Genomic DNA, 20,114 nt, shown 5'->3' with positions numbered 1-20,114 from the left:
AAGGATCGACTTATGGAAGGGTCAATAGGTTACTACAGCTGATAAAGTTCATTAAAAAAGTGCCCACCTTCCTCTGTAGCCAAGTAAACAGTCCCCATTTGAGTCCCGGTGCTGGCAGCCTCTCCTCTCTCTGCGAGTGTGTGTGTGTGTGAGTGAGATCCTTCAGTCTTCCCTCGCAGCTGGAGCTAACAAGCAGCTACTGAGGGAAGGCAGAGGGATGCAGAGAGAGGGAGCATGCCCAGGCTTGGACCCCGTTTTGCAAACCATGGGTCTGGAAATGCTGGGGTTAAAGGCAAGGCTGGTGTCTTTTTTTTTTCCTGCAAGCCTTGAGTCTGGAAATGCTGATGCAAAGAGGTGTGTGTGTGTGGGTATGTATGCACCCAGACTTGTTTCCCCATGCTGATACTGTGACCCTTGAGAGAGGTTCAGAGAGGGAGATGTAGAGCGGGAAGTGGTGCTTTGTTTCCCCCTTTAGATCTTTTGTAACGTGCCCTCGACTTATCCACGGGTCATATCAAAATCCATGATTTTGGCCTCAAAAACTGCCCTCGACTTATACATGAGGTTGACTTAAACATGAGTATATACAGTATCTCATTGTGTATATACATGTAAATACAGGTATTCCAAAATACAAAATATCTCTGGTCCCAAGGATTTTGGGTAAGGGAGACTCAATTTGTGCAGTGAAATTGATTTAGGACTACTGGTAATGTCTTTCAGCAAGTTTAGTTTGACTTAAGAGAGATTACACTCCTGACTATGCAGAAATGGGGGGGGGGGGGGAATAGCCAGCCTCAGCCAAGAGTTTCACACCTTGCACGACTGTTGGTGCATGTTGAAAGTGTTGACAATACCATCAGTGACCTCTCGGCCTGAGCGTTCCACCAAATACTCAGCCAGACGATTGGTCAGATAGGTTTTGCCGGTTCCACTTGGCCCAGAAAGGATGAGGCGTCGGTGCTTGAGCAGAAGGCTTATGTAGTGCTGCATCATGGGCTTGGGGATAAGTGTCTCAAATACCAAGCTGTCCACACACTTTTCTTTCAAGCCTGTGCAAAAGAACATGTATGTTACAAGACATCCACCTTGAACATGCTAAGGACCTTTCATAATACCCCAGACCCCCTTTTCTATCATAACTGCCCCTTCTGAATCTTAGCAGGCTCCTTTCTTCTGCAATAGACTTCAACTTTTTAAGGCTTTGGAAATGATGTAAATTTCCTTCACTGCCACCATGCTGATACCTTCCTCTTCTATGGGAGAAACTTACTCCCATCTTGGCAACCTAACATTCTTTCTCTGGTCTTGGGGTCAGGCTCAGGGAAGTATGGTATGTTCGTTAGTAAACAAACAAGATGCCACATCATTGGTCTAAAGCTGATTTAGCAAAACAAATAGGATGCCACCCATGGTAAGATCTTGGTTTAATGAACTTTTCCTAGAATAAGCCAGTTTCCTAAATTTGCCTGTGACAGAGAATTGTGGTTTGTTTTAAACTGAAGCAGAAATTTGTACACAAAGAAAGAAGAGAAAGGGGGATAGGAAACAAGAAAGCCAAGCTGTAGCTTGTTTCCAAAGCTTCTAAAACTAAAGATTAAATAACCACTTGGGATGGATTTATATATGGAACTCTTATTTTAATCCAACGGCAAAATCAGAGAAAGAATGTTCACTGCAGTATAGGCAAACAGTCTCACCCAGCACAAGAGTATGCAAGGGGCCATTGTGGATGCACATGCTCCCTGATTAAAACAATTCAACACTCCTCTCACTTTTTTAAGCCAACCTTAACCTTTTCCCCCAAACTAGAAGTGATGTTGGGTTATTTCCTAGTTGAAAAAAAGGCCTCTCAGGCTAGAAGGACTCTCAAAAATGTTAGCATTGTCCATCGTAATCCTCATCATCCCTAAAAGGCATGTGAGGGCTTGGGGAACAGAATCTGTCCTTCACTTAGAATGATACAGAACTGTACTCAGCAGCTTCACTGTATCATCAGTGCTGCTGAATGTGGCTGACTTCTCCAGCTGCTTTTTGCTCTTTTCTCCTTCTTCATCCTGGTTCTACCACACTGACAGCAGCTTGGAATTGTTCAGGATGGAAACAAAGGGAAAAGTAGAGGGGCCTCAGTACATCACCACTGTTAATTATTACAAAACACCCTTTGATAAAATTATCTGTGCCTGGAAAAACAGCTCTAGGGCACGCAATGCTCATAGGATCCATCTCAATGTCAGGGTTGAGCATCTGAACGTACACTTTCAGGATTAATGAGGACACTTGTTAACATAATGCAAACTTTTAAAAAGGTGCAGCAGTACCCTTCAATGTCACAGCAATGCTGGTCACACCCCGTCGACAAGGTGGCAGTTCTGGTGGCTCTGTATCCAAAACTCGCTTGATGTGGCTGATGCTGTAGCCATAGACAGATTCAATGCTGAGCCCCAGTGTGAGAGCAGGGTCCATCTTGGTGATATAGTCCTGGGTGAAAACAGGGAAAGACACAAGTCAGGGTTTAGTAGCAGGCCTAACTTTAGATTGATTCAAATGTTTCACTGAAAAGTATTTGCATCTTGCCTTTATAGCCCACAGTTCTCAAGGTGACTTACAATGTAGTTTAAAAACAAAATAAAACTATGTATGTTAAAACAGAACAATAAAAGCCAACCCTGACACTAAATTAAAACAGCAATAGCCTGTTTTCTCACTTTTTAAAAAAAAATCATTTTTATTAATTTTTTTAAAAGAAAACAACAACACACATACATACAATAATTCACAGCTACACATTCTTAAACATACACTTTCCATTCAAATTTCTTGATTTGCATTCCTTTTTCTTTCTTTTTCTTAACACATGCCTTTCTTTACTGCCTCAGTTCTGGTGTTTTCTTTGTTTCTTTCTATATGTACAATCCTTTCAGTTTTTCTTACATTTCTATGTAGCATTGAGTATAATTTAACTCAGTTTCTATATACATATCTTACCTTTCAAATAAAGACCATTTTCATTTTTATTAGCTATCCCTCTTCAAAAACACTTTATTCTCTTTTAAATTTTATAGTAGCAATTTCTCTCCACTATTTTGTGAAGTATTGTATTATTTTATCCCAGTCTTCTATTTAGTTACCTCTTGATTTTGTAGATTTTTGTTATCTTATCCATTTCTATTACTTCACACATCTTAATTTCCCATTCTTCTATTTCTGGTATTCTATTACTCATGCAATGTTTTGCATATATCATCATATAGCAGTGGCAATCATATAAAATAAGATGTGACCATAAATTTGTCTCCAGGATCTTATTAATTTTTTATCTAATTTGGTTCCAAAATTTATTAAACTTTGGACATGTCCCCCAGACATGAAGCAATGTTCCCCTTTCATTCTCGCACTTCCAATATTTCTTATTGCTATTTCTGTAGATTTTACTGATCTTATCTGATGTCAGATACCATCTAAAGAAAATTTTATAGTAATTTTCTTTCACATCCTGGCAACTTGTATTGTTTCATCTTTTTCTTCAAGTTTTCTCCCATTGATCCATGTCCAGGTTGTAGCTAATATTTTGCACCCATTTTGCCATGTTATTCTTTACTTGGTCATCCCCTGTATACTGTTTCAACATATATTTACACAAACTTACAAAATAGCTCTTTTATCTGACAAAATCATATTAGCAAATTTCGAGTTCTCATTTCTAATTTCATATCTTGTTGAAACCTCTCTTTCAATTGTCTATATTTAAACCAATTGTTAATTAACCCTTCTTTTTCAATTCTTCTAATGATTTTATTCCAAATGAATTGTTTGTCTAATTAATATAGCTTTACATGTGACCCATTGTTCGTTACTCCATAGGTCTGATCTATATACAGCCTGATATGGAGATGCCCAGATTGGGATTTTAAGAGAGCTAATTTTTTTCCCACACCTCCAACAATGAGTTCCTAATGTAATGATTTTTAATGTAATGCTTTTCTTATTTTTAAAGAATATCAGGGTAAGCAGAAGCTGAATGGCTGTTGGGAAGGAATTCCACCATGAAGCTCACCATATAGGTGACCTTGAATCGCTCACCATGTCTTTTAGTACAACTAACCTCACACAGTTGTTGAAAGGATAAAAGGAAAAACATGTAACTTACTGGGAGCGCTTTAGAGAAATGGTAGAATATAAATGTAACTAAAATCAATACATAGGACCAACAGGAAAACATAAAAGTGGAGGATGTTCCTGTTCAGTGATCCAGCCATTACAAAGGCACTTCATTTCATGATCCCCTATCAGACATTGAGCATCCTCTAGCCATGGCATCTATAGTACTCACTGCACTATTTGGAGATTTCCCGTTCCTTAAAGGCTCCACTAAATTTTTTTTTCTTTTTCTGCAAACCTTGACGTTTTTGCTAAGCCTACTAATTCTTCTCTCTCGTGAGTAGTAGGGCCATTTTGAATACATAAGGATCAGCACATGGACAGTAAGTTCTTAGTATAAATACTGTATCAAATAATATCGTAGATTTTTTTCCAGTCACAAATGACTTATGAACGACTCCTTGGACTGGTGAGATGAAAGGTGAATTGTGAAACCTTAATAGTAGGCAGCCAGCGATGGCTGGCTGATATATCCAGTGGATATTTTTCCACAATAAAGCAGATGAGACAGTATTGGGGAAACTATCTACCAGAAACTGTTGGATCCAGAAGAGGGTGACCAAAATGATCAAAGGTCTGGAACCCATGCCCTATGAGAAGCAACTTAGGGAGCTGGGTACATTTATCCTAGAGAAGGGAAGGTTAAGAAGTGTTATGTTAGCCCTGTTTAAATACCCGAAGGGATGTCATATTGAGGATAGAGCAAGCTTGTTTTCTGCAGCTCCAGAGAACAGGACCCAGAGCAATGGGTTCAAATTACAGGAAAAGAAAAGAAAGTTCAGGCTTACAGGAATAGACAGTTTGCTTCCATTTGCAACAGCATTTATAACTTTCCAGCCTGCTCTCTATGTTCAGATAAAACATGGTAGGGGAAAGCAGGAAATGATAGAGGGATGACATCCTTGAACCTTAATCGTGCAACATCCCATATATTTCAAAAGGAAGTTTTGAAAATGTTTGTGTAGCAAAAAGTTGCCATTAGCATCTTACCTTGAACACCTGACAGACAGCTTCATCTAGCATTTTCCAATCCAATTTCCCACTCAGTTTACTACTGCCCAGATAAAACTCCTGCTGCTTCAGGTCCTGGAAGCCAAAAAATGAAATATAAACATATAGATGGAACTGTAAACCTCTGCCCCCAGATTGTAATGGCAATTGGATATTCTTGGTAAAGATCCCACACCATATGATGTGGCTGGGAGGCACTGCCCCCAGATAATGACCCTCCCCACCCTTTTAGTGGTGTTTACCCCTTTGATGATGTGCTGAGGTGGCATGCGCACTACAATTCGTAGTGTCACCTCGTCCTTCTGGGTGCCAGCAGTGATGCCATCCATTGGTGACAGTTCTGAATGGAGAAAGACACAGTGTATAGTCTGGGCAAAAGCAGACAGCTGGGATGGTGTTTTCAGGAACTCTCATGTAGCTGACAAAAAAAAAATTCTTGTTCTCTCATCCTTCAGTCTCTGCCCTCATGCTTCCCCGCAGAGTCTAGGACAACTTCTTATATTTTGAAAATACACATTCCTTTTCTCTTCTAGCATTAATTCATCTTTTTAAAAATCTTCAATACAACTCTTCTGTTGCTCTGGCCTTAATTTTTCCTTCCCTTACATGCACACTTGGCAAATTCTTTTTTAAATAATGTCAATAAAGTCGTAGGGTTGTGTACTTAAAGCAGAATTAGAATGTGTCAAAATACTACCAAAATCCTCTAAGGCTAGGTATGGCAAGATGCATTCTCTAACTCCAGTTCATCCAAACAAGATCCCAGTTCTCCATTTTGAATCCCACCCCTGACCCACCCATCACACATAGAGAAGCTTACATAAACAAAGAAACAGAAATTTTGAGGCAGAAATTACACTGTTATTAATTGTTTTGGATCTTTCATTTCTCTTTTTCCGCTCCTAATGTTTGTACCTGTATCAGTCAAGCTAGGACTGAAAGAGTGAGTAAGCTGGAGCCCTAGAGATCGCCTGGGGGAAGAGGTGGCAGTTGAGCTTAAGACGTGGCTGGGGATAGAGCTTGGCATAGAGGAGGGCCCAGGAGCCACCTTCAGCCGGTCATTCTCCGCTTTCAGCAGATCCACTTCCAGCTACAGGTAATGGAGAGGCAGAAAAGGGTTAGGATGAGACATCTAGTTGCAGAATGAGGGATTTACAAGCTGATTAATTCCAAGGATGATGCTTCAGAGCCATTCAGAAACAAACCAGATCCCAAAGTCCCTTTCTTACCAGAACAGCAAGTGGCTGGCAGGGCCCCAAATTTTAACTCACTGGCAATGTTGTCAAACCATAAACAATGACCGTTAAACATCGGAGGAAAGAGCACACCCAGGCAAACTGTTGCTTAAATAAGACAGAGCCACTTTGAGCTCCAAAACCCACAGACTAAATCTTGCTCTCTCTTGAAAATGGCATTTCCTCAAAACACCCTTCCTCAATGTAAAGCTTTCCAGATGTGTTGGACTACAATTCCATCACCCCAAGATACCATGGCCAATGGGTGCACAAGCTCAACATTATGGGAGTGGTTGTACAATACACCTGGAGGACTCTGTGTTGAGAGAAAGAGTGGTGCTGAATGATGTTACTTCATCAATAGCAGACAATCCCTTCATTGGATAAGGTAATGTTGATGTGTTTTGGTGTAATCTGACCAGATGCTTTCACAGTGGCAGATATGCCTAGGGTATACCAACCTGCATGTTGTGCATAGTTTCACGCAGCTGGTCCAGTTGGTGAGCTGAGTTGAGGGCTTCAAGACGAATGTCGGTCAGTTTCATCTCCTTTTCCCACAGCTCTGAGCGCAGCTCTGAGACCTCCTTTTTCTCTGGCTCTTCCTCTTCATTGGTCTGGAAGAGCCTGTGCATGTGGTGAGAATATTCAGAGAGAATCTGAGATAGGTGAACAAATGCCAGTGAATGCTAGAGGGGGCAGAGGCTGAGGATTCCTCTGGCAGATGAAGATGTCTGTGCCAGACTAAGGATCTTTGGGAATAAGCAACTGACACTCACTGCTGTGCTTTGCTGCTAGAGTCTGGAACTTCTGCAGTGCCCACAAGCATGGGACAGGTGTTCTGCAAATTACTGCTACACTATTTAGTCTTTCCTGAATACAACCAGCCAGTGCAGAAAGCATTCTACATGGTGCTTTCTATACTCTGTTACATTTTACATTTCATGACATCCACTAGTATTACACCAAAGTAGAGGACCATAAAACACTGTTGGCTGGATCCAGACTGTTCATACCAAAAACAGAAGTGGTGAGATTCCCTGGAGGCTCTCTTCTGCAGGAAGGGTCAAAAGAAAAATATTCTCACTGATTTACACTAATCCCACACCCACCACACACTACATCTCAAGCAATTCCATAGGATCTCCCTCCACAGTGGATTTTCAGGGAGCTGGAGGTGGTGGTGAAATAAGTGGATACTTGTCAAAACAAAACAAAACCTCCCTACCTCTCCCACTTAAAATGGGATTAGTAAATCTACACAAGCAATAAGACTGGATGCAACTCAACATGATTAATGGAGAAAATCTAATTGCTCATCTCATAAATATAGGAATTTAAGACTCCCAAATACAGCAGTGATCCATTCAAATCCATCTAGCTGCAGCATACTGTACCATTCTGGTCCTGGTGATGGATCAGACAGGTAGGATAGGTAGGGTGGTTCATAGCAGGTAAAGGTGCTTCAACTGCCAAACTACTCTTGGACTTTCAATCCCCAGATGGCATATAGCTAGACTTACTCAGTGGTATCAATCCCCACAGAAGATGAGTTGGAAGATTTGATGGAGGGTGAGGCTGTCTCTGTGGATCCATGTTGCAGCTTGGGAGAAGATGGTGCTGAAGAGTCTGGGGTGGCAATTTCCTCTATGTCAGAATAGGAAGAGGCAGATTTGGGGCCCTTCTTGATGCTGAAAGCCTTGTTGAAAGAACTTCTTAACTGAATGGGAAAACGGAGATGCAGAAGAAGTTGGGAAAGCCCCCCCAGGACTCACTTTTGGAAAGCAGAGGATGCTGCATGGTATGAGCAGATGACAGAGGCAACTTATGCCTATATTACACTATATCATAAAGCAATTTCTTGACACTGTGCTTTCTACTGTTTCACTTTTCAGGACATCCAGTATCCTAGATTCATTTGTATTTTATTTCTGTAATTTATTTCTTTTATATGCTGCCTTTCTCCCCAAAGAGACCCAAGGTGGCTCTTTTGATCGACTTCTCACCCTAGTTCAAAAACCAAGTATCACCATCACCTCAGACAACACACATTTCTTAACACTCTCCCAACACCCCTTGACAGAGTGTGAATGCAGGATCATCACTTTGGTTTAATTAATCTTTGGTTCCATCATTACAACCTTTAACACCAATTAGAGTCTCTTCTCCATCCATTAAACATGCATTGACAGACTTTAGTTTTTAGTAGTCATTAAACACCATGAATACAAGCATCCTAAAAGGGCCCAATTTTAAGAGAGATATAATTACTTTAAAACACATCTTAATTATACTCCCCAAGCAACTAAGCAGTAAATTCTAGAATGCTGAGCATGAGAAGCCAGTAGCAATACTGGTTTCTTTCAAGCATGCCAGTTTCCACAGCTTCATATCTCAGAGTCCAAGGAGTAAGAGCACCTCTACTCCTCCATGGAATGTATAACCTATCAAGTCCAGTCTGCTCCTGGCCAGGAAGCTGAAATGGTTGCAAATGTTCTTACTCCACAATGAAAAGTATCAGTCTGCTCTCATGATCTTTAACCATAAACCATAAAACTGTACCAATGAGAGAATTTACACTTATAAATAATGCTTACATGGAAGCAACTAAGGAACATAAGAAGCCCAAGGCATGATCTGTGGCTCCTAAGGGATTATCTGTTGCAGGTTGGTAAAGAAACAGACATGAACCAGACTCTTTTTTAAAATTTCAGTGGGAAAGCAAGCATCTGACCTATCCTATCTACTGCAGAAACAACAAGGGCAATTTAGCATGCAGAAACTAGGCTTGTTTAAATATTCACAACAGTTCATAGCCATAAGCATGTTCACAGTCACTAGCTGGGACCATGCATTTAAGTGCTGCTACTTCATGCAATGTGTAGAAGCTACCCCCCCCCCAAAAAAAAAAAAAAATCCTTCCACTGTCAGAGTGTGCTATGTTTCTTGCATCTTTCTAAAGACAGGGAAATGCTGGATGACCTTATACAAGCAGCAACTTTATACATGCATACATATAATCAGTAATATTTCATACTAATGCATAGTATGTGTGCACACATGCACACATGTATGTATGGCATTATTTGTCAGTAATGCAATCTAATACCATCACCCCAGAAAGCAAATCTGGAGTTTTAGCAACATTAAAATAATTTAATGTTTGCTACTTTTTTCCTTCCCCAGAGCTGTAGCCCTGACACTGAAGAGTACCAGAACACCATAAATAAACTTCTATACAGGACATAAGGGAAAAGGGAAAGAGCACCCTGAGTCCATCCTGTCACTGTTATGGAAGAGTGCTGCATTTACAGTTTGCATTCATTTCATCACAGCTACAGATATCAAGCCTGGATTGTAACATATAACTAGATTTATTGTTATGATGGGTGGAGTAATCTCAAATCCCACTCTTGAATCTACTCATTATCATGGCATGATGTTCCCAGTATTTTCTAACACATTGGCATTTATAGAGCAGTGGCACAGAAAAAAGGTGCAGGGTACAAACAGGCCCTTGTGTTACAAGTTCACCCAGTTATAAGAGCCCTTTGAGGCCTGTATATTTAAAAATTGTTTGTGGTCCAATCAGACTTCATGGCCAATCCATACATCAAGAGTCTCCTGTTTCTCACAAAATTTGGTACAAGCCTGCTAAATAAGACTGATAGGCTACTCTCCTTTCCTCAAAAACATGTAGCCTCTTTTAGTTTTTAATAGAAACTATGCATAATGCCAATGAGCCATGATCCACGTATCTCATTCATCTCACATTCAAAGCTTAGGCTGCTGAGAGATTCCATTCCTCATATGTAATGGCTCATTCAATATTACAAAACAAAACAAAACAAGCCACAATCAAATCCAACATGACTATATGCTTTGTTCTTGAAGGGAATAATTAATGTGCAATTCCAACCATGTTCAAGCAGAGCATGCAACATGCACGCGCACACACACTCACACAGGCACAAAGCAAGCATCAATCCACATATGTATCAAGGCAGTAGCAGGGAGAATAGCCACTGTAATGGATAAAGGTGCTATTGGAATGGGGAAGATTTGTTTGCTATCCTCTCCACAAATCAGTCTGGGAGTACACAAGTGGCCAAGGGACTGGAGCTGTGTCTGCTTGAACCTCTGCTACCACCTCACTTGGCTTCAAATGGTATTTGATGACAACAATGGGCCCATACAGACAGGTCAAAATAAAGCTGCTTCTAGACACTTTGGAGATATGCTGTTTTAATGATGCATGCATCCAAAGAGGCTGGAAGCTGCGCCAAAGCTATGCTGCATTCCTTAGGGCTGGAGTGTGGCTTTGGCAGGGCTTTCGGCCTCTTAGGATGCATGCATCATTAAAACAGCATATCTCCAAAGTGTCTTGAAGCAGCTTTATTTTGGCCTGTCTGTATGGGGCCAATGTTTCCCATAATGATAAAACCGTACTGAGAAGATGGGTTGGGTACTACAGATTGGAAATCTGGCTCCTAACAACCTCAGTAATGATTTGGAATTTATTCTCCTGCTTCATTGCCTGATTTTCTGCATGCTCCCTGTTTCCTTTCTTCTGACAAATATCTGTAACTAACCCATAAGACTATCTGCTATACCAGGGCTGGAAATCACATAGCCCTATAGATATTGGTAGACTACAACTCCTAGCATTCTGTACCTTAGGTTGCTGGGACATGCAGTCCACCAACTTCTGGTCGACAGCATCAATTTCACCACACTGCTAAACACAAGGAAGTCTGCAAGGATACAATACTCTTCTCCTATGCCCATGATGGAGAACCTATGGCATGTGTGCCAGAGTTGGCACATGACACCATTTCCCCCAGCATGTGGTGGAGGGAGGAGGAGGAAGAGGTGCATGCCTGTTCCTCCTTCCTGATCCTCCCCGGCCTCCAGTTGCCTCTCAGCTGAAGGCCAGGGACAACGTGGGGAGGAGGAAGAGGCACACGCCTGTTCCTCTTCTTCATCCCTTGCCCCTGGGCCTTCAGCTGTCTCTGGAGAGGCAGCTGAAGGCCTGGGAGGGCAGGGGAAAGAAGTCCCATCCTGGAACTCCCACCCCTGGAGGGCAGAAGTCCTGCCCCTAGCACCGAGTAACACTTGGTGCCGGAAGACCTTTCAGTTCAGGCACCCGGCCCCTAAAAGGTTCGCCATCACTGTCCTATGCAAACCACTAGAGACCAGTTATGAGATCTGGAGGCACACTTTCTTTTTTTATATTGTTTAGTAAGCATATATAAATGTCATGTATACATCTGTTTTCATCTCTTTTATTTTACTATCCCTTATATATTGTAATTTTACATGGAAGCAAATATGAGACATTTGCATGCAGTTATTGTCTAATCCCAGCTTGGCCATGAAAACCTACTGGGTAACCTTGGCCAAGTCACACTTTTCCAGTCTCAGAGGATGGCAATAGGAAAACTGATCTGAAGAAACTTGCCACGAAAACCCTGTGATAGGGTTGCCCTAAGTCAGAAATGACTTGAAGGTGCATAACACAACAGACATATTATGGACTGTAATTAATGTTCTATGATCAGTAATAAATATGTTTTTGTCTTTTTCTAATAAACCTGAAAAAGTATTTAGAAATATTTTCTGGCTAAGATAAATTTGGCTACTTTTAAAAATAAATCCACCACCCCACTCTTGTTTTAAAAAGTTGTTTTACTCTCTTTTGCATTGAGTTCAAATGGCATTTGTGAGGATCTGGGTTTCCCTTTATTCCAGCTTTTTAGTATGCTGAAAGCTGTGACAACAATGAAGTATTACTGTTGATTCTAAAGGTATTTCTGATCTTATTGACATCAGTGCTGAATATGACTCTAAGTATGAAGACCTTTTAGTACTGGTACCTGCCAGTTTTTCATTCATGACTTTGGCCTGGTAGATATGAGATAAAGTAATGCTTCACTAAATCTCATTACTTGGGTCATAAAAAAACAACAACTAATGTCCTACACAATGTTTAAATTTGTTCTTGGTTTAAAAGACATAGCCAGAGTGCTAGGGTAGATCAGTTTATTTATTTAAAGGCTTTAATATTCCACCCTTTAACAGATTTCCCAAGGGCAGTTTACAAAAAATATCCAGACAGATGATCTCTGCATCAAAATCGTTCCCTTAATGGAAGCCAAGAGAAACTGTCCAGTTTGCAAATCTGTATCTATACTTTTATGTGCATCTACATCTGTCTGTCTAATCTAATTTTACCATTCCCCAGCAACGAAAAAGAAGAAACAAACACATTTATCAATATAGGGAGTGGAGTTTACAAAAAACATTGTATTTGTGATAGTCACTTGTGACAGAAGAAGGACATTACATTCTAATTATTAAACTACCTCTTAGTGGTTACCCTCCCCTAATCCATACATTCTCTGAGGTCCTTTTTCTGTTGACTTTCCAGACTTTAAGCAGACAGGTTGGGAACACTGGAGTGAATTCAAAGCCATGTTAAGGAACAGATGTGAATCTTTCCCCCAGCACCAGTGCAGTGGCCCCTTGCTGTGTGGCTTGGCAGTGCAGGTGTAAGAGTGAATGGGATGGTTAGTTTCACAAGTGCTGTGTAGTCCCAAGACAATGGGGTGACCAGTCAGGAATAAAACACAAGGAAAGACCGGTGAAGGCAGCGGTGAGGTGGGGGAGGAGGGAAGTTTGACGCTTACCTCATACACCTGGAAAAAAGGGGTTGGGGTCAGCATTGAAGGAAGAGGAGGGGAAAAAAACACAGCAAGACTTAATCATGCGTTCAGCTCAGATCCCTGCCTGTCAGAAGGTGGGGTGCTTGGGACAGCCCACAGAATCCAGAACAGTCTTCTGTACCAGCTTTCCTAAGGGGATCATACACTTACTGAGCTGAGAAGTAACTATGAATGCCCTCTCACCCCCCCCCCCCTTTTTGGCTTTATGGGGAAAGGAAAGACTGTACAGTGGACATAGAAGAAAACAAGGAGCACATCAGCAGCACAAGTAAGACCTTGCCATGCAAAAAGGTTCTGACGCAATCATTATTTTAAGAGTCAAGTCCTTTATTGTATCTCAAATGTGTCTCAAAATATTCCCAGTATGTTTCAGGTCAGCTCACTCTTTTCATTTTTAAGGTAACCTTAAAACCTGAAACCATTTCTTGCCTCATTCCTGATCCAAAATAACTTGAAGTGAAAGCAAAAAATTACAAAATGCTTAAAGGTTACCTAGCAGTGAGGAAGCTGATAAAACAAAGGTCACTGAACGTGAAGCATTCTAGGAACATTAAGTATATGTAGAATTATTACAATAAAACATGACTTTAAAAACAAAACAATGATAGCGTCACTGTTAGGTTAGCACCCCTGTCCACCTGTTGGGCCAGTGCATCCACACCACAACTCATGATTCAGACTAGCATATCTAGTGAACATCACTTAATAATAGATCCAGCTTGGGAGCCAAAACACATTTTCATTTATATTCCAGAGCAAAAGAGAAGTAAAGTAGAATCATAGAGCTGGAAGAGACCACAAGGGCCATCCAGTCCAACCCCCTGCCATGCAGGAACTCTCAGTCAAAGCATACCTGACAGATGGCCATTCAGCAATTTCTTAGCAAGGATGTCTGCTCTGTGTAATCGCTAATATTTCCACAGGCTAGTAGCCATGACATCTCATTTGCCTCAGTAGTAGCTCAGTACAGAGAACAGGTTTTCATTCCCAAGTACAGCCAACTTATATCCCCTGCCTTCTCTCCTCCTTAACTTACCCAGCTTTTCTTTTTCTTCTTCTTGGCATCTGCATCCTTGCCACTGCCAATGCTGGAATGGCTGGTGATGCTGTTTAGGCTAGATATGCTGTCTGAGGAGTTTTGCCTCTTGATCCGCAGCTCTGAATATACAGCAAAGCAAGGACACACTCACAGAGGATCATTATTGCAGGCACCCAGGTGATCAGCTACTGCTTTTTAGCCTCAGCACCAAACCCAACTAGCAGAAAAAAAAACTATTTTCTCTGTGCTTTCTTCCTGGTTATTTAGTATAAACAGAGAAAAAAGCTAGAACTCTGCGTGGAGAAAAAAATTGGTTTTCTAAAAAGCATAAAGTCAAGAGGGACATAGGGAAGAAGAAAATAGTAGAGAAGAGGCATATTCAGTTCACTTCTTGGTTCAGAGAAAAGCCTCTCCTAGACATAAATTAGCCCAGAAGGGATAAAAACATGGTAAAACTGCCCCCCTTGGAATCTTCCCTCTCCCTGTATCCTCCTCAGTCCTTTACCCATTACCACAAAAAATTACAAAATGAGGCTGTGAATTAAGCAAAGAAGCCCTATGAGGTCTTGTTGAGAGGTATGTAGCTCCCAGACCTTGATAGTTAAGGACCAACATTGCCCTAACAGAAATCAGGTATTCAAGCAGAGCAGATGTAGATCCACAAGGACACTGCATAGAAGGCTATGCTCACCTTTGGGTGTGATGTCAGTCCCATTTAGAGCTCCCTGGATAACAGCCTGGGCTTCTGAGTTCTTTTTCTTTAAGAAATCAATAGTTTCCCTCAAGTCCAGCAGCTCGGTGTCCTGAAAGAAGATGCACAATTGATGAATTCTTTGGGCAATTTTAGTTTAGTCATTGGAAAAAATTAGCTGGGGAAATGGTGAGGGTGGATGATAAGAGTATGCAGCTAGAGCAAGTCCAGCATTGTCAGCTAATGGAGCCCCAAGAAAGCAGTGGAACCAGCCAGTGCTAGCCTCCATGTTCATTTCCCTATAGGAGGCCAAATTAGCACTAACCCGAGGAATTGTAGGATAAGTAAAGTGCAGCTAGTACTTAAAGAGCATGGACAGGACTGGCGATTCTGTTGAGGCTTTGGTCTCACTAGGGTTTGGCCATTGACGAAATCACTCCTAAGCACCCAATCCAGTGCTGTGGAGCCCATAATACACCTTGGTTTACAGAAGACCTATGGGCAGTGAAAGAGACTAGATGAAAGCTAGAGTGCAGGTGGCATAGGTCATGGAGTGAATACAACCGAAAATTGACAAAGAGTTTTTGTTGTGCCTATTAAACAGCAATGATGGTGACTAAATAACTTTATTCTTTCTCTGTTCCACCATCCAGTAGAGCTTTTCCAAGTGGCGAAGAGCCTATTGGGGTGAGATTCAGAGAGGCCAGGATTAGAACCAATGGTTGCCTTCTGAGCTAAATTTGCCAGGCACTTTGTGCAGAAAGTCATTCATATTTATTCAGAATTTGATGCCACTGTTATTGCAGAATCTAGGGATGTGACCTGTTCTCTTTGGATCAGTTTTAGTTGTTGCAGCCTGATGTGGAGAAGATGCTTGATTTGGTCTGTCCCACCATGTGTTGTATTGATTCTTAAGATCTTGGCTCTTAAGATCTAGCAATCATGGATCGATTAGGTAAGTCCAAAGGGTGCTAAATGCTTTACAATGTCAGAAAGAAGTGCCTGCTACATTGAAAGAGACTGTAATGCACCTACTCTGGAAGAAGACCTCCCTGGAGCCAGAAATATGTGAAAACCACCACCTTCTCATTAATACCTCATATTTGGGCAAGGTGCTTGAACATGTGGCTAGGGAGAGTGCTATCAAATTGATCCTCCTGGATCTCTTAGTGGCTTTTGGTAACATTGTTCATGGTATTTTATTGGACCAACTCTGGCAGATGGGAGTAGAAGATGCTGTTCTACAGTGGTTCTGCTCCTATCTGCAAGGTTAGTTCCAGAGAAGCATTGGAACTGCTCAGTACCATGGTGATTGTGCTATGGTGTACCACAAGGCTCAATCTTGTCTTTCATGCTGTTCAACATCTATATGAGGCTACTAGGAAGGGTCACTGGAGGTTTAGGGGTTGGTATGTTGATGACACTCAGCTCCACATCTTGTCATCTGAATGGGCTGGGGCTGTTGAGGTGCTACAAGTTCCAGAATTCTCATCCAGCAATGCCACTAAACCAGTGCTTGCTGGAACTCTGCTACCAAAATCAGATATACTTGTCAAGAGCCAAGGATAAGAAAGAAACCAAAGAATCATTTTTTTCAACTGTGTATTTATGGATCAGCCTAAGCCCACAGGAAAGCCATGCTATGTTTTCCATTAACAATCTTCAGTATGATCAGATCTGAATGTTTAAGAATGTCATGAGGAGATGTAATTGTTTTGTGCAAAAGACAAATGAACAAAGCAGAAGGTTCTGTGATCAGGCAACAAGAGATTTCCCTTTCCAAAACTAGGTGTATGGAAAGTCTTGCTTTCAACTGAGCTACTAGTATAAATGTCACTTAAATATCATTTGCAAAGGCAAACCCTCTCTAAACAAATATTTCCCAGAAAATCCCATAAGCGTTAGCATACGTGGGAAAGGCACGCAGCAACAACAATGTATGAATGTATGATGAATAATCATTACTTTCCCTACTCCTTTTCTCTATGTCCAGAGCCCTGGGACAGAGGTCAGTAACTGCACCTTTATCAGAGACTCCACTCAACCTTGAGTAGTGTGACCTTGAAGGGGAAGAAGCAGAAGGCAAAGAGAGGAGACCTTATGTAAGCTGAGATCTTCTCACAGAGCTTACCTTCTCTTCTGCAGTGTCTGCAAGCTGTCGGAGGCGAGATGTCATGTTCACCAGGCTCTGTTCAAAAGCAGCTACTAAGTTAGCCTGGGGTAAAAAAAGAGGAGATGATCAAACATCAGTAAGAAAGAGCATCTCACAAAGAAATATATGATGTTTGAGGAGAACAAGGTTCAGCAGGACAAGTTGTGATAAGGACAGGTTGCTTACCTGTAACTGTAGTTTTTCGAGTGGTCACCTGCAAATCCACACAAATGTGTTATTCTGTGCCTGCGCAACAATTTCAGATCCTACTGGAATCGCTAGGGAAGACTTTTTGGCAGTAGCTCCACCCACCCTCTATATAGGGTTGGTGTCTTCCCGCCCTTCTTCAGTTCAAAAAGTCAGCCGAAAGAGCAGACCTAGAAAGAAAGTGCAGGACACGAGAGAGGGGAGGATGGGCGGGATTTGTGTAGATTCGCAGATGACCACTCGAAGAACTACAGTTACAGGTAAGCAACCTGTCCTTCTTCTTCATGGTCTCTGCAAAGCACACAAATGGGTTAGACTGACAAGCTGATAAATCCCAGGGGGAGGGAGTGTCCTGGCAATAAAAAGATTTTAACCAGGAAAGACAGTGTGAGTGTCAATTATTAACAGCGTCAACTAACCTCAATGAATGCTGGAAAGGAGAACAGCTCTGCCAAGGGCTGTTTCACAACAGTGTCTGGTGTCAAGCCTGTAGTGCTTGATAAACGTCAAAGGTTGTGACCAAACCACAGCCTTGCAAATGTCCTCCAATGAGATTTCAGACAGGAAGGCAGAGGATGTAGCTACTGCCCTGGTGGAATGAGCTCGAATTCAAGCAGGGGGAGTCTTCCCAAACAGTTCATAGGAAAGATGGATAGTGGAGGTCACCCATTTAGAAAAACGTTGTGGTGTGACCAGGAGCTCCAGTTTGAGATTTGAACAGCAGACAAAGAGTCTGGCAGTACGCCAAGAGGACAAAGTCCTGTCGAAGTAGTAGGCCAGAGCCCGCCTGACATCAAGGGAATGGAGTCAACGCTAGGTGTCAGTGGTCGGGTTCAGGGCCAGCGTTGGGAGAATAACGTCTTGGTTGAGATGAAAGATAGAAACTATCTTAGACAGGAAAGAAATATCCGGTCGAAGGACGACCTTGTCTTTGAAGAATTTCAAATAAGGAGAGTCGGCGTAGCTCGGTGTGCTCAGGTCAGGGCGACCAAAAATGCCATCTTCCAGGTGAGGAGCCTGAGGTCACAGGAAGCAAGGGGTTCAAAAGGAGAGACAGATAAAATATAATAATAAAATAAATTAAAAAAAGATAGGGCTGCCAAGACAAGCTGGAGATCCCAAGCTGGGGCCGGAGCCATGGAAGGTGGTCTCAAGTTGGCGAGGCCTTTGAAAAACTTTTTTTACCAGAGGGTTGACAAAGAAGGACGGGAGGCCCAAAAACTGGTAGTGGGCACAGATGGCGATGAGGTAGCATCTCAGGAAGGAGATGAAGAGGCCAGTGTCTGACAGAGAATTGAGGAAGTCCAGAACAATAGGAATAGCGACTTCGTTGGGAGAAAGTCCTTTCTTGGTTAAGAAAGCCAAAAATTTAGCCCATTTGAGAGCGTAAGAATGCTGAGTGGAAGGCTTGTGAGAAGCCAAAATGACCTTCTGGACTGGGACCGGTCAGTCAGGGCAGAATCCTCCATGCCACAAGACGGAGCATCTTGACGTCAGGGTGCCAAACTCGACCGTTGTGGAGGGTCAGGAGGTCGGGATGGAGAGGCAGGGGTTGGAACCGGTTGTTGGAGAGGTGAAGAAGAGCGAGCCATGGTTGCCTTGGCCACCAAGATGTGATGAAGATGGCATCTGAGCAGTCCATCCGGAGTTGGGCTATCACCCAGCGGAAAGGGAGGAAAAGCGTAGAACATTTTGCCGGACCAGCGGAAGAGGAAGGCGCCGCCTTGGGACCGAATGGACAGGATCCTGGAGCAGAACTGGCTGGAAGTTGAGGTGGGAGGCAAAAAGGTCAACATCCAGCGTTCCTCACAGTGAAAAAAGGTAGTGGACAATGTGAGGGTTGAACTGCCATTCATGAGAAGAGTCTGGAGCTCTGCTCAGCTTGTCTGCAAGTTTGTTCTCTTCCAGGAAGATGGATGGCTTGCAGGGTGATGTTTTTGGGAATGCACCAACTCTAGATCTTCAACGTGAGGTCAAGAAATGTGGTAGATCTGGTGCCACCCTATTTGTTGATGTAATACATCACTGTTGTGTTGTCGGTGAGGAGGAGGACCACCTGGTTCCGAAGCACAGGTTCGAAGGACTTCAACGCCTTCTATACCGCCAGCATTTCCAGCGCAGTGATGTGGAGTTGGCGCTCTTTGGCAAAAATCAAGCCAGAGCTGTGTGTGAGGCCGACGAAGGGAGACGTGGTCAGAATGGAATCGCCGAGACCGAAGTTGCTGCGGAGGGTAGCCAGAGTTCAGTGATTTGGAGAGGTGGTTGGAAATGACCGTCACTGACTTCCGAGGGATCAAGGGGCAAGAAAAATGTGCCCAAAGCCTCATCGAACATCAGGTCCTGTCTGAAAGGTTCAGGAAAGCCAGAAGAGAGGTTGTCATCGTCCTCTTCATCGAGGTAGACGAGGTTGGAGACCACAGAGAGACAGACGGTCAGCTAGCATCACATGGGCATGGGGAAAGCTTTCCCGTTCATCATCGGAAAGTTGGTAAGGTTCCAGTAGAGTCTGGGAAATATTGGTATGGGACTGAGGAGCATCTCGCGGGGACAGACGTATCTGAGGAGTTGCTTGTGCACACGGTACCGAGTCCAACTCAGTATCAACAGATTGGGTAGGTTCAGAGTCTGGGTTCGGATGGGATTTCTTTCCCGAACATGACGCCTCCTTGTCCTTCTCTGTAAAGGACTTGTGCTTCTTTTTATCTGATTTAGAAGAGTCCAAAGATTTCTTGCATTTCAGAGAAGTCAACTGGCCAGCCGCATCTTGGTCGGTCTTCTTCTGTTTTTCTGGGGTTGGTGACCCAGGGACAGGAGACAAGGGTTTGCCCACAGCAGCATTAGCTATGGCAGGGACCCCGGAGGCAGAAGAAGAGGGTTTGTCCTTGGCAACAGGAAC

General features: G+C 42.6%; 1 protein-coding gene across 11 annotated transcripts in view; it reads right to left on the bottom strand.

Moving 5' to 3' along the window:
* NAV1 (neuron navigator 1) overlaps nucleotides 1–20,114 on the bottom strand; it is a 416,170-nt gene that overhangs the window by 21,874 nt on the left and 374,182 nt on the right. For 7 of the 11 annotated variants that reach the window (XM_042462102.1, XM_042462106.1, XM_042462104.1 and 4 more), the window contains 11 exons: nucleotides 16,991–17,074; nucleotides 14,860–14,971; nucleotides 14,166–14,287; nucleotides 13,094–13,102; nucleotides 7,928–8,124; nucleotides 6,869–7,031; nucleotides 6,088–6,262; nucleotides 5,415–5,512; nucleotides 5,152–5,247; nucleotides 2,322–2,481; nucleotides 817–1,052 (listed from right to left, as the gene is read on the bottom strand). In XM_042462102.1, coding sequence (XP_042318036.1) covers nucleotides 817–1,052; nucleotides 2,322–2,481; nucleotides 5,152–5,247; nucleotides 5,415–5,512; nucleotides 6,088–6,262; nucleotides 6,869–7,031; nucleotides 7,928–8,124; nucleotides 13,094–13,102; nucleotides 14,166–14,287; nucleotides 14,860–14,971; nucleotides 16,991–17,074 — 1,452 coding nt within the window. The remainder of the gene's footprint in view (nucleotides 1–816; nucleotides 1,053–2,321; nucleotides 2,482–5,151; nucleotides 5,248–5,414; nucleotides 5,513–6,087; nucleotides 6,263–6,868; nucleotides 7,032–7,927; nucleotides 8,125–13,093; nucleotides 13,103–14,165; nucleotides 14,288–14,859; nucleotides 14,972–16,990; nucleotides 17,075–20,114) is intronic. The other 4 variants (XM_042462105.1, XM_042462108.1, XM_042462109.1 and 1 more) reach the window with 1 other exon arrangement.

This window comes from Sceloporus undulatus, chromosome 4 (genome assembly GCF_019175285.1).
Source record: "Sceloporus undulatus isolate JIND9_A2432 ecotype Alabama chromosome 4, SceUnd_v1.1, whole genome shotgun sequence".
Lineage (NCBI taxonomy): Eukaryota > Metazoa > Chordata > Lepidosauria > Squamata > Phrynosomatidae > Sceloporus > Sceloporus undulatus.
This window is presented reverse-complemented; position numbering and strand designations above follow the sequence as displayed.